This window comes from Globicephala melas, chromosome 15 (assembly GCF_963455315.2).
Source record: "Globicephala melas chromosome 15, mGloMel1.2, whole genome shotgun sequence".
NCBI lineage: Eukaryota > Metazoa > Chordata > Mammalia > Artiodactyla > Delphinidae > Globicephala > Globicephala melas.
The window spans coordinates 34,952,069-34,966,026 of NC_083328.1; the positions used below are offsets into that span (position 1 = coordinate 34,952,069).

Genomic DNA, 13,958 nt, shown 5'->3' on the forward strand with positions numbered 1-13,958 from the left:
TCTAAGCATATAGAATTATATTCTCTGGAAGCCTATGCTGTGAAACCTGTGTGGTAGTGGCTGTGACCTTCTGCAGTGGCCTGTGTTTAGACATTGAGTCTCTCTCATGGAAAGGCGGGTGTGCTGGCATCAGAATGCACAGCACTTTTGGACCTGGTTTTCTCTTTAAGTTTAAAAGATTATTTTATTAAGTTAAAATTTTTTTAAAATTATTTTATTTTTGGCTGCATAGTTGCGGCACACGGAATCTTCGTTGGGATCTTCATTGTAGCATGCGGGATCCTCTGCTGTAGTGTGTGGGCTCCTTGTTGCAGCGCGCGAGCTTCTCTCTAGTTGTGGTGCGTGGGCTCTCTAGTTGTGGCCCGCGTGTTCAGTAGTTGCAGCATGCAGGCTTAGTTGCCCTCCGGCGTGTGGAAACTTAGTTCCCCAACCGAGGATCGAACCTGCGTCCCGTCCCCTGCGTTGGAAGGTGGATTCTTAACCACTGGACCACCAGGGAAGTCCCAAGGATTATTTTAAATAACCCATTTTTTTTTTCCTGCCATTATAGATGGGCCCATGCCTCTGCCAGTGAATCGCATGCAGGTTTCTCAAGGTATTTAACTATTGTTGTGAATCATATTTTGGTTTAACATTCTACATCCACAAAGTTCATTGGTTTGTCCTCTTCCCTCTGTATTTCTTTGTAGCTCCTCCTCTTATTCCTTCCATTCCTTTTTGCTGATGAGCAGAGTTCATGTCCACAGGTAGTATGAATATCTGTTGCATTTGAAAGTTTGGAGGTCATAGGAAAGCTCTCCAAGGAGATCAGAAGTAGGAGTTAACTTTTTTTTTTTTTTTTTTTTGCGGTATGTGGGCCTCTTACCGTTGTGGCCTCTCCCGTCGCGGAGCACAGGCTCCGGACACGCAGGCTCAGCTGCCATGGCTCACGGGCCCGGCTGCTCCGCGGCATGTGGGATCTTCCCGGACCAGGGCACGAACCTGTGTCCCCTGCATTGGCAGGCAGACTCTCAACCACTGCGCCACCAGGGAAGCCCTTTTTTTTTTTTTTGATGGGCAAGAGAAGACATTATTCTTAGGAAGTCTCCCAAAAAAAGCATTGTATTGGAGGTGGGGGAAATAAACTTTTCAGAACATTTCTGAGCATCAAGCCCATCCTGGGGCAGAAGCACTGTGGGTGGGGGGTGTGAGGTGAGGAAAGTGGGGACTGCTCTGGGCCCTGTGAGCACAGGTGCCATGCCTGCTTGCAGCTGGCCGAGGAGGGTTTGTGCTCAGAGAACCCTCATCAAGCTGCGCTACTGGCAGTCTTTTTATTGGTGGTTGTTGAAGCAGTGATTTTAGTTTGGGAGTTTGGGGGTGAGGGTCATTTCAAAGCTTTTATGGCTCTTGTCAAATTGAGACTTGAACAGTAGGATGTTTTTACAGGTTGTGAAATAAGGTGGTGACACTATCCAGAAGATTCCAAAGCAAGGCCTTGCTGCTATGTGTAGAGTAGTTCAAGAGGGGAGAAGAGGTCATTTCAAAAGCCGTGGTGATCGTACTGCGTACTGAAAAAGACCTGGTAGATAAACTGATGTGGAAGAAACTTTTCAGGGACTTGTTTAGGTGGACTAGATATGAAGGGTGAAAGAAATCATAAAGTCAGAGAAATGGAGCCTTAGGAAAGTGGCTGAGTGCTGTGTCGGGGATGACTTGGAAGACTCTGCTGCTTTGGGATCTGAGGAGGTGGCTGTTGAGCAGAGTGGAAGGCATTTTCTAGGGACGTGCTCACATGCCCCGCTTACCGACCTGTCTGGGTCTGTAAAGAGGGACTTTTTATGGTGCCATTTCTTCGTACATCTTTTATTTAATAAAATCTTCTCTTGTTAATAAAACCCTCAAGGAGAGTGGGACACTTTTGTATTATAAGCTTCCTGGAAAGTCCTGGGCCTGTGCTGGTTACTTAGGGTGACATTTCTTGGTGGTGCTGAAGGAGGCACATGTTGTTTGACGGCCTCTCATACTACACAGTGTTAAGGCAGCGCCTCAAGGATTCTGTTAAATGCCAGTGTCGGGCCTAAGACTTATTGAACCAGCATTTATGTTGAGCTCAGAGTTTACAGAGTATTGTGGGAAATTACAAAGAGAGAGACTCGTGGTCTGGAGCTGCATGGCAGCTAGTGAGGTGTCATTCATTCTGTGGCACCTCTGGAAAGGCCAAGGTAGCTGTGAAAGTGAGATCTTTCCAGTCTATGGAGAGGAGGCTGAGGTTGAGAACTGCCAACCCTTGGGCACTTTCTAAATGCATAATGTGCTTGCAAAACTAAAACCATGTTTTGAGTCTTACCCCAGATTCCAACAATAAATGTAAACCCAGCCAAAGGGCTGGGAGGCCTGGAGTGATGGGAACAGGCTTCCTGCAGGAGAGGAGATGGGAGTCAGGTGCTCCAGAAGGCTCTGAGGGGTTGGCTCAGACGGGTGCCCTGGCCTTAGCTGACCTCCTCCACAGATGGTGGGAGCGCCTTCCCACGCTCCCCCCATCTACTTTGTCGCTTGGACGCTTCGGTGCCGAGCGCTGCCCCGGCCTTGCGTACTCATGGCTTACCTGACTTTCTGCCTTCCTGTGCTCATGCTGCCCTGCCACCCACCCCATCCTATCACCCTCACCACCACTACCTTGGTGCCATCTTCTCTGGATATGAACAGTCTATTATTTAGCCATCTTTTCTGATTAACTGAGTGCTTTCCTTTCAGTTGTATATGTTGTGTGTGTGTTCCATCTTATTTGGCTTAGAGTTTGATTTGGTGAGTTGTCATTCTGTTTTCCTGTGAGTGATTTTCCTAATGAACCGTTGTGGGTACATTTACAGGGATGAATTCATTTAACCCAATATCCTTGGGGAATGTACAGTTGCCACAAGCTCCCATGGGACCTCGCTCATCGTCCCCCATGAACCACTCTGTCCCGATGAACAGCATGGGCTCCGTTCCAGGGGTAAGTGCTTTTTCTATTTGCCTCAGCTGTGCTGAGAAGGCCTTGCTCGAATAAGGAAAATTCTCTCAGCAGGAAACTTGTAGGTCGTCTGGAAATCCTGTGGTACTTGTTCCTTTGGATTTGGCTTATGCTTTATTTCCTTCATATTTCTCTCTCTCTCTTTCTCTCTCTCTCTGTCCTGATTACTACAAGAATTATTTGACCTTATTTATTTTTATTGAAATGACAAATCATAGGCACCTGTGACTTTGTTGGAAGATGGGGTTGGCAGCCTCAGATACGTGGCTGAGAGGGACTTGTCAGTGTCTGTTGACTGTCAGAACTTCCTCTCCTGCGGCTGCCTTCTAAACGCTTCAGAGAACTCATAAAAGGCATATTTTGAACTTTAAACTATAGCATACTATTGGTTTCTGTTCAGAGGGCAGTGTGAAGCTGGCTTATTAGAGACCTTGCCTGAAAAGCATGCAGAGTGCCTGGGAGCCAGAAGGTCTTAGTGAGTGGTGGGTCCCTTCCTGCAAGGGAGGAGGATTTGAAGATTTCTGTCTCTTCTAGTTTATCTTGAAGATTCAGGCCCTTGAAGCCCTCTGAACTCTCAGTAACGCTTATTGTCTTTTAGATGGCCATTTCTCCTTCCCGAATGCCTCAGCCTCCGAACATGATGGGTACACACGCCAACAACATGATGGCCCAGGCGCCTGCCCAGAACCAGTTCCTGCCACAGAACCAGTTCCCGTCCTCCAGCGGGGCGCTGAACGTGAACAGCGTGGGCATGGGGCAGCCAGCGGCCCAGGCCAGCGTGTCACAGGTACTGTTCATGTTGGGGCTGTGAGCCACCTACAGTGATGTAGCCCCAGCTTCCCACTGACCTCAGCATGTCCTAGTTCACAGAAATTAGAATTCTAGACAAAACATTTCATGTGCTAGCATCTCTTGATTTTTTTTTTCCCCTGTTCTGTTCTGTTATTTTTACCTTGTTTGGAATTAGTCATACCATCTTGGGGTGAACTTCATACAAAAGTGGAATGGATTATGGTTTTTTGGTCTGTGTGCTTTTGTTTTGGTTTTAGGGTTTTTAGTTGTCATTTTCTTGGTTTTTGTTTGTGCATTGTAAATTCTGAGTTTCATGTGTGATCCTGAGAGACACTGGATTTTAAAGAAGGAGTGAGGAAAGGTCCCATGAGTTCACTCTTAATGATTTGGTCTTTGTATCTTGTTGTCTGTCTGTCTGAACTGCCCAGGTGAAGTCCGACTAACTGGATCATTTGAGTAGTTCTCTTCTTATTGAATGTGTTTTTAATTATTCAGTCTAATGCTGGTGAGAACTATTTTCCATTCATTTTACTGCCTTTCCCCCCTTTTGTTAATTGCTAGAGTACACCAGATTGCTGCTGTATACAAATGTACATGTGTTTTTAAAACAGGCCAAGTCTTCCCCCAAAAGATAAAATACATTATTTAATTTTTTAACATGAAGTAACATTGAATAAAAGGCAGTGACTACATTAGATTCACTCACTAAATACTTATTAATTAATTCTTAATTTCCATAAATTTTGTTGCTCCAGACAGGGGCTATCAGGTTTGTCCTGTAAATATTTTCAGCTTGGTGGGCCATGGGCTCTTTGTTTGAACTGCTCTGCTCCACTGTTGTGGCGCAAAGGCAACGGTAGACATGCGCATTCACATATGAGTGAATGGGTGAAGCTGCCTGCCAGTAAAACTTTATTGACAGAAACCAGTAGCTAGCTGGATTTGGCCATGGACTCTACATAGTTTGCAGATCCCTGCTCTAGACCAGTGATTCAGAATAGATTTTTAATTGGTCCACAAATAATTCTGAAACATGTCCCTAGTTGAGAACCACTGTACTGAAACATTTCAGTGTTTCCATAATTCATTTTTTAAAAAAAGACAAATACCTTTTCCAGTGGTCTAAGCTGTGGGTGGATATTATGGAGCACGAAGCTAGTAAGTGGAGTGTATATGTGTTTGTTTAAGCCAGAGATTTCCACACTTTTGTAAATCAAAGCATGAGAAACAAGTACACATTACTATAAGTGTGCAGATCGATGACGTTTTACAAATGGAACCTTCCCGTGCAGTCAGCAGACCTCATCAAGAAACCATGATTAGATTTTCATACATTTAAGTCTTTGAAGTCTATTGCCACATTTTCAAATGGGGGAAATAATTTTAACATACTCTGTTCCATCTGTTAGGGACAGGTGCCTGGTGCTGCTCTTCCTAACCCTCTGAACATGCTTGGGCCCCAGGCCAGCCAGCTGCCTTGCCCACCAGTGACACAGTCACCGTTACACCAGACTCCACCTCCTGCTTCCACGGCCGCAGGCATGCCGTCTCTTCAGCATCCGGCGGCACCTGGGATGACTCCTCCCCAGCCAGCAGCTCCCACCCAGCCATCAACTCCTGTGTCGTCTTCCGGGCAGACTCCCACCCCGACTCCCGGCTCAGTGCCCAGTGCCAGCCAAACCCAGAGCACCCCTACAGTCCAGGCGGCAGCCCAGGCCCAGGTGACCCCACAGCCTCAGACCCCAGTCCAGCCTCCGTCCGTGGCCACCCCTCAGTCGTCACAGCAGCAGCCGACACCTGTGCACACCCAGCCTCCTGGCACACCGGTGAGCCCCTCGGCCTGTCGTCTTCTGGCCAAGACTCTTAGATGAGAACTTGCCCATAAAAAAAAAATCTGTCATGAAGTCACTCCAAGTCTTGGTGCGGTTGCAAAAAGTATCTGTTTTGTTTCCAGCATTGGCTCCAAAGGCTGTTAGGCAGGACATGACTTATGATTATCTTCCCCAATTAAATCAGATTTTAGAAATCAACAACTAAAAGAACTCATACATGGGTCCTCCGTAGAATTTTTTTTTTTTTTTGCGGTACGCGGGCCTCTCACTGTTGTGGCCTCTCCCGTTGTGGTGCCCAGGCTTCAGACGCACAGTCTCAGCATCCATGGCTCACGGGCCCAGCAGCTCCGCGGCATGTGGGATCGTCCCAGACCAGGGCACGAACCTGTGTCCCCTGCATCGGCAGGTGGACTGTCAACCACTGCGCCACCAGGGAAGCCCCTCCGTAAAATTTTTTAGCTGTCTGTCCATAGGAGCAGTACGTCCCCCATTATCTGTCCTAGATTGACATCTTCTGAGTTTTAGTAGTGATGAGGATTTGGTAAACAAGTCAAGTTCCTAGTTGTATGTACTTTGACCTTACCTATCAGCCTTGTTTTCCAGCTGGAAGCCCTTTCTTTTTCATGACAAAATGGCATGCTCAGGTTAACACTTCTGTGGCTTAGATTTACCCATTCTTCCTGGGAGGTGAAGGTGGCAGGGTCACACCACGTCCTGTGTCCCATGTCCCATGGTCTGCTGGCAGCACCCAGTCCTGCTCTCCTAGACTGGGCTGTCCCCACTGACACAGGGGCCTGAGGCTGCTTCTGCTCACCTCCACATTCTTCTCCCAGTTCTCACCAGAATCTTAGTGTCTGTTTTCTTATCAGTCTAACTTAAAAACCTTCTTCCCCCTAAAATACATTATCTTTTATTTGTGGGGACTGAGGGTATTTATTTATAAAATGTCAAAATTAACCCCAACATAAACCCCAAGATGACATTACTGTTTGTATTTCTCCAAAGGGAGTGTGCTTATTGATCCTTACTTTATATTTCTTATCTCTAAGTAAGATCCCTTTGTAATTTTATGTTTTCTTTTGTTTGTTTACTTAAAACTCCATTGGGTAAATCTATGAAAATTTAGAATTCTTTCTGGGGTTCCTTTTTTTTTTTTTTTTTTTTTTTTTTTAGCTATACGTGGGCCTCTCACCGTTGTGGCCTCTCCCGTTGCGGAGCACAGGCTCAGCGGCCATGGCTCACGGGCCCAGCCACTCTGTGGCATATGGGATCTTCCCGGACCAGGGCAAGAACTCGTGTCTCCTGCATCAGCAGGCAGATTCCCAACCACTGCACCACCAGGGAAGCCCTGGGATTCCTTCTCTTAATGTTTGTTTACTCCTCCACCACTGTTCCTATAATTAACAGGCTAGTTATACATTCTTATTCCATATAGGTACTTTATTCCCCTTTCTACAGCATATATACTTATATATTTATTATTCAGCGTTTACCATAACCATTAATGTCATTGGAAGGAATTAAATTTAAAATAGGAGGTTCTGTGACTTAGGTAGAAAATTCCCAGAAAATAATTCTCTGTCAAAAGGTAGGAAGCTCTGTTCTTCCATCTCTGCATTGTTGGCAAGAAGTCAGTTGTGTTTCTGCCTGATTTTGATTTCTCTGGAACTCCTATTTTAACGCTTATTCTTCAGTTCTCTCAAATAGAGGTGCCTATTAGATTAGTATTGAGAAGGATTAACGCGAAACTGTGTGTTGAGTGAGCATCAGGGTTTAAGATCATTTATATTGTTTACAGAGATAAATGATTTTGGTTTCTCCACAGCTTTCCCAGGCAGCAGCCAGCATTGATAACAGGGTCCCCACTCCATCCTCAGTGGCCAGCGCCGAAACCAACTCCCAGCAGCCAGGACCCGATGTACCAATGCTGGAAATGAAGGCTGAGGTCAAGACTGAGGACACTGAGCCCGATGCCAGTGAACCCAAGGCAGAGCCTGGGGCTGCGGTAGGTGCCATTCCTGGGAGTGAATAGATGTACTGCGCACAGAGGCATCACTGAGGTGTCCTCGTGGGAGGCACAAGGCGTCCACCGTGGATGTCCCTGCTCTGTTTCAGTATCCTATTCGATTGTGGTTCAAGTTGGAAAGAGATTAAAAACAGATTGGTTATTTATTTTTAGATATGAAATATGGGTTTATTTTATTTTGCCAGAAGTGAAGAGCACTGGCTTGTATTTTAAATGTTTAAATCATCCAGCAACTTTTTCATTGCCATCCTTCATTCATTTATAATTCTGCAGAGTTAGACTGCACAAGAGATGTGTTCTTTTACTAATTAACCTGTAGCAGAAGTTGGAAACTGACAGACCGTGGGCTGAATCCAGCCTATAAATGTGTTTTGTTTGGCCCACACAATTATTTTTAAAATGGGAAATTACAAATAAAACTCTAGATTTCTGGCTTTTCTTGAAAAATGAGAAGCTCTGCCAGCACTGTGCTTCTGTTCCTGTAGGGCAGCAGTCTAGGTAGGAGCACCAGCTGTGGCTCTTAGATGGGTCGTGAGCTCTCTAGTTTGCCAGAGTGTCCACTGCTCCCCGCGGCCTCACACAACAGCTCCTGCTGCTGTCATTAGCTTTGCCTGCCTGGCCCTCTGAGCAGTTGAATTTCTGATCCTTCCCACAATTTTCAAGGCACTTCTTGTTCCAAACTAGAAATATATGTAAAACTATTGGGCAGTTAATTGGTGTATACAATGTGTATACAAGTTTTTTAAGCACTCTAGCATGTAAAAATTTAAAAATTTTTAGGACTGTAATGCACTGGTGCTGTACTGAAGTGACTCAACAGGCACTCCACCCCTTCTTGTGGGAGAGAAAAGGAATGATCAATGCAGCTCTGACTTGGGAAAGGTTTTAACAAGCCCATAGAGATTTTTAAGAGCCTTCCAATAAGGCTGAGTTAGAATAAAGGTCTTTCATATTCATATATCATTGTCTGTAATTTTGTTTTTCTCAAGATCATGGAGGAGGACTTACAAGGATCTTCTCAAGTTAAAGAAGAAACAGACACAACAGAGCAGAAGTCGGAACCAATGGAAGTGGATGAAAAGAAACCTGAAGTGAAAGTCGAAGCTAAAGAGGAAGAAGAGAGTAGCACCAACGGGACAGCCTCACAGTCCACTTCTCCTTCTCAGCCTCGCAAAAAAAGTAGGTCATGTTCTCGTAAACTTACCGGATGGTGCTGCTTTTCCATTGTGTTGGGATTGCATTCTGTGGATTAAAAGCTAAAGCAGAAGAAGAATTCCATCTCTTCTTTTATCCTTCTTGCCTGCCATTCTGCAAGTTTTAGAAATGGTGACAGTGAGCTGAACTCCAGGATGTGAGCCCACAGGGGTCTGTGGTAGGAACGAGAAGCGACCAGGGCTCTGAGGAGCAGCCCATGAGCCGCCTGTCTGGGGTGGTGCTGGCTTTACTCGGCATGCTGTGGACAACCACTGATGGACTCCAGCAGGAAGATGACCGGAAGCTTGATGTTAGGGAAATTATCACTATGGCAACCCTGTGCACTGAAGTTTATAGGTTTCTGCTGATACAGATAGGAAACTAAGTGCCCGAAGTCAGGGGGTGGGAGAGTAGAACCCACTGACTAGTGCAGCAGGAAGAGGGAGGGCGGCAGGTAAGTGAAGATACTTTGGGTTCTGAAATAAGCAGGATGAGCCAGGCTCACGGTGGAAGTTGGATAGAATGTATTTGAGATGTGTCCAAAGTACGGAGGTAAGGGTGTCAGCAAATTGTCAGGTGACCGTTAGGAATGTGAGATGGGGCTCAGGTAGTTGAGGGCTGCAGGTGATCCAGTTAGGAAAGACGGCAGAAAAGTGTTAGAAAGGCTGATACTGTATAGTTTTGCTGCTGGAAGAGACCCTGGAGATCATAGAGGACAGCAGGCCTTAAGTTTTTGGTCTCAGACCTCTTTATACTCCTAAAAGTCGAGGATCCCAGAGAAGTTTTTGTTTGTATGGATCATCTATCACTATTTACTCTATTAGATGTCTTTTTTAATATTTATTTAAAAATAAATCTGTTACATGGCACCCATAAATAACACATTTTAATTAAAAATAACTTCCAAAACAGAAATAGTTGGAGTGATGACATTGTGTTTTACAATTTTGTTACTCGGAGAGTTAAGTGAACACAGCTGGATTTTCATATCTGCCTCTGCCTTTGCTGTTGTATTCTGTTGTTTGGTTGAAGTACATGAAGAGAATCCAGACCCACTCAGGTTAGTAGTTAATAAAGAGAAGAGTATTTTAGTAGCCTTTTCAGGTCATTGTGAATATTCTTTTTTGATACTACACCAAAACTCAACAAGTAGAAGTTTCTTAAAGGCTAGTTGCAGTGGGAAATCTGAATCCATAGCCCTGAATTTCTCATACTCTGTGGCGTTAGAATCCATCGTCCATCTTGTACTTTGAATGGATCTTTTGCCATTGCATGATTTTTTTTGTAACACTATCCTCTGGTCATCTGGGACTTTGGCTCACTGAGTTTTGCTCATCTTCCAAATGTTGACATGCTTTATTATGTGATATTTTTTAAAATCACATTTATTAATATCACTGTGAGTCTCTTCAGAAAGTCTTGTAAACTTTGACAAGCTGTCGAGCTCACGTGTCATGATATAGGTTTTTCAAACTTCTAATTTTTGATGCAAGTCAAAATTTTATCATTGGTAACAAATAGCGTCAGTTGTCCTGGAAGTAACTATAACTGGCATACTTCGTTCATTTTTGAGCAAATGTCTGTCATATACCCAGATCTGAGTAACTGTAGCTTGTCTATCAGCCATTCTTTCTAGTTTTGTGTGTTTCATGAAGAAAAGCAGTTACTTCAGCTCTCAACTCAACACTTACACAAGTGCTTTCTCTCAAGACAACCACTGCATGCAGCAGAAGTGCTTTATGACAGCTTCCCAATTTGTCGTATAGAATAAAAGACGTGTAGCCAAGGGCCGAGATTTAATATAAGTAAGAATTTTGACTCGTTCATCAAGGACACTTGTAAGTGCAGATGACGTTTTTTCCTGTGTATGCACAGCAGCAGCAAAGAACGGGGCGACCACGAAGTCGAGTTTGGAGCTGCAGCCTGGTCATGCTGCAGTGCTAGTGATTTTATTCACTGTTGTTTTTGCCCAGTCTGTGTGAATGTCAGCACACAGTGCAAAAGGCAAATGATAACTTAGTGTTATCATGAAAATTGTTTTATATTATGGAAATGGATTTCACAGACCCCTAGAAAAGGCCTAGGGCAGTGCTAGATGGAAATGTATATCTGCACTCTCTTGTTATGGCAGTCACCAGCCACATGTGGCTCCTAAGTACTTGACATGTGACAAGTGTGCCCGAGGAAGTGAATTTTTAATTTTATTTAATATTAATTCATTTTGATTCAAGTAGCCACATATGGCTGGTGGCTACCATATTAGACTGCATGAGGGTCCCTAAGGTATCCATGGGCCATGGTTTGGGGACTGCTGATGTGGTCCCCACCTGATTGTCCTGAGAAGGTTTTGAGCCAGAGAAGTGGAGTGACTTGCTCATAGCACACCACACTAATCAGTGGCAGAGAACTTGTTTCAAATACAGCTTCTGACTGCTACTTCCACTCATTTGGAGTCTTACTACATCAGTGTGGTTGTTAAAGACAGGAGTTTGAAAATGACTTCTCCTTGGCATAGGTATTAAATGTTTAGTGAATGAGTGAACGGTCATCCAGAGTGAGATACACGTAAGGCCATGTTAGTTTTGATCAGCACTGGGAGACGAGATGGTCTGGAGCAGGGCATCAGAAGACTGTCTAGGGCCACCAGGTAGTGCATCTTTTAGGCTTTGTGTGTCATAAGGTTTCTGTTGCAGCTGCTGAGCCCTGCCTTGTGGTGCGAAAGCAGCCATGGACACCTGCACAACAAGGACGGTTGTGTTCTAAAAAAGCTTTATTTTGTCAGACTAAAAAGTGATTTTGTGTAATTCACGTATCATAAAATAGCATTCTTTTTTTCCCTAACCATTAAAAACCTTAAAAACCATTGTTAGCTCCCGGGCCCATACAAAGGCAGGCAGCTGGCCAGATTTGGCCTGTGGGTCGTGGTTTGCGACCCCTGGTCTAGAAGAATAAAAAAGCTATTGATTAACGAATTGTCTTCTTATAAAGAGTTATTCAAAGAAAACCAAACACTGCTTCATCTCTGTAAAAACAGACTGGAAGAAAAGGGGTTAGCTGAAGGCAGGATTTGTTTGTGTTTCACAAGGCTCCACAGGGCACATCTGCTCCCTAGACCAGGCCTTTGCACCTGCATGGGAGTGTCTACACTGGCTGTCTCCCATGCTTGCTGACCGCCATGTGTCCTGGAGCGCAGGAGGCCGTTTCCTCAGGAGGTCAGTCAGGATACCTGGGTATTCCCTGGCTCTGATGTCAATAAAGTTTCTGGAAACTTCTCAGCCAGTGTTTTCATCTCTCGATATACTCAATGCATACCACTTCCCAACGGGAACTTTAGGTTTTTATGGTATTTTAGTCTGATTTATAAATTACAATTTGTTATGTATCTGTTGTAGAAAATTTTTTCAAAATTCAAAAAACCACAAAGTGGAAACTTCACATCACTTAGAACCTAAGTCATCAGAACATCTTTGCAGTGTTTGCCTCTGCTAATTTTTCTGTGGGCAGGAGCGTATGTGAGCGAGGGGGTGTGTGACACTCAGTGTCACCTTCACAGGCATGTTTCCCATGTCCTTAGAACTCACGAGGGGTTTGTATGAGTGACTGTCCTGAATGTATTTGGCAGCCAGTGCTTGTTCTTACACTGGTGACAACAGAAGGCATCGTAGGAAATGGGTGGGCCAAGAGGTTGGAGACATGGGCACTAGTACATGTGCAAGGGGACAGTACACAGTACAGAACTTCTGGGGAAAATAAGAGAGCTACTTATTTTTGTGGCTCTCTTACTGTATACATTTATTTGTGAGGTTGTAATACAAAACCATTCCTCTCAGGTGGTTTGAGTTTACTTCAGCCAAGGACACAAACGTTTCCTCAGGCGAGGAAAAGCCCCTTCCTGTGAAAATGACTCTGTACCCACCCATTTGATCAATGAGGCAGATTAGAAAGTTAGCTTCGTTTTTTCTGTTCCAACCAAGTTTTGGCACTGGAAATCTTTTTGTTGAACAAGCAAACTTCTCAGTGTGGTATTTTTGCCTCGTGATGTGGATGCAGTTTTTAAAAACTAGTGTGACTGTGTTTTCAGAATCCCTGAATCGTAGCTTTAGAATGTCCGTGGACTCCTGGAAGCTTCACGGCTGGGAGGGAAATGATTCAGGCCTTCTCAGAAGTAGCCAGACTTCCATTGGAAAAGTGACAGAGGAAGAGTCTGGGTGCCTTGTCAATAGCATCGTTTCCTGTGCTTTTTAACTGCAGTCTTTAAGCCGGAGGAGTTGCGCCAGGCTCTGATGCCAACCCTAGAAGCGCTGTATCGACAGGATCCAGAGTCCCTACCTTTTCGGCAGCCTGTAGATCCCCAGCTCCTAGGAATTCCAGTAAGTTGATATCATAAAAACATTATAACTTTACCACTGTAATTCATGAGTATCCATGATACTCATTTTATCTCTTAAAATTGGGTAAAATAAGAATTTTTTCCCTAATGTAAAAAAATACTTTCTGTCAAAACAATAATACACCTTTGTCTTACTGACTGAAATGTGTGTTTCCCCCCTGTTCCGTTAAGCCCCAGGGTCCATGGAAGGGGTGCAGTGAGATGGGGGGAGCACACCCTGGGGCGCACAGCCTCTGTAGCCTTGCTTTATATTTGGGTAAGACTTTGTATTCAGGAATGGATTTAAATAATTGGTGAACATCACTTATAAAACACATGGGCCTCTCACTTTGAAACCCTGGGTGCTCTTGCAAAGGCCATGGTGACCCAACAGATTCTGTTTAGCAGTATTACTATTTTTGCTTTTGTGTTTGTGTTTGTCTTGGAATTTCATTTTGGTTGCTAGGACCAAGAATGAATCTCTAGAAAAACATATTGTCTGATAAATATGTTCACCATTTTAATTTGGTGGATCAAAATCTTATTTTTAAAATCTGACATTATAAGACATGTTTTATTAAATAAGTTTTTTAATATTATTTTTTCTTTAACTTTGCTTTTGAAATAATTTGATCACACTTGAAAATATTAATTACAATTTTAGATAATAAAATCAGAGGAAGATCAGAAGTTGTTTTCTTTTCAAGTCCCATTTTTCACTATTAGAAATGGAAGTTATACTGGTACTTTCTT

General features: G+C 44.1%; 1 protein-coding gene across 2 annotated transcripts in view; it reads left to right on the forward strand.

The window, feature by feature from the left end:
* CREBBP (CREB binding protein) overlaps positions 1–13,958 on the forward strand; it is a 131,423-nt gene that overhangs the window by 90,640 nt on the left and 26,825 nt on the right. For both annotated transcript variants that reach the window (XM_030848519.2, XM_030848516.3), the window contains 7 exons: positions 551–595; positions 2,850–2,974; positions 3,591–3,779; positions 5,194–5,610; positions 7,442–7,621; positions 8,632–8,821; positions 13,088–13,206. In XM_030848519.2, coding sequence (XP_030704379.1) covers positions 551–595; positions 2,850–2,974; positions 3,591–3,779; positions 5,194–5,610; positions 7,442–7,621; positions 8,632–8,821; positions 13,088–13,206 — 1,265 coding nt within the window. The remainder of the gene's footprint in view (positions 1–550; positions 596–2,849; positions 2,975–3,590; positions 3,780–5,193; positions 5,611–7,441; positions 7,622–8,631; positions 8,822–13,087; positions 13,207–13,958) is intronic.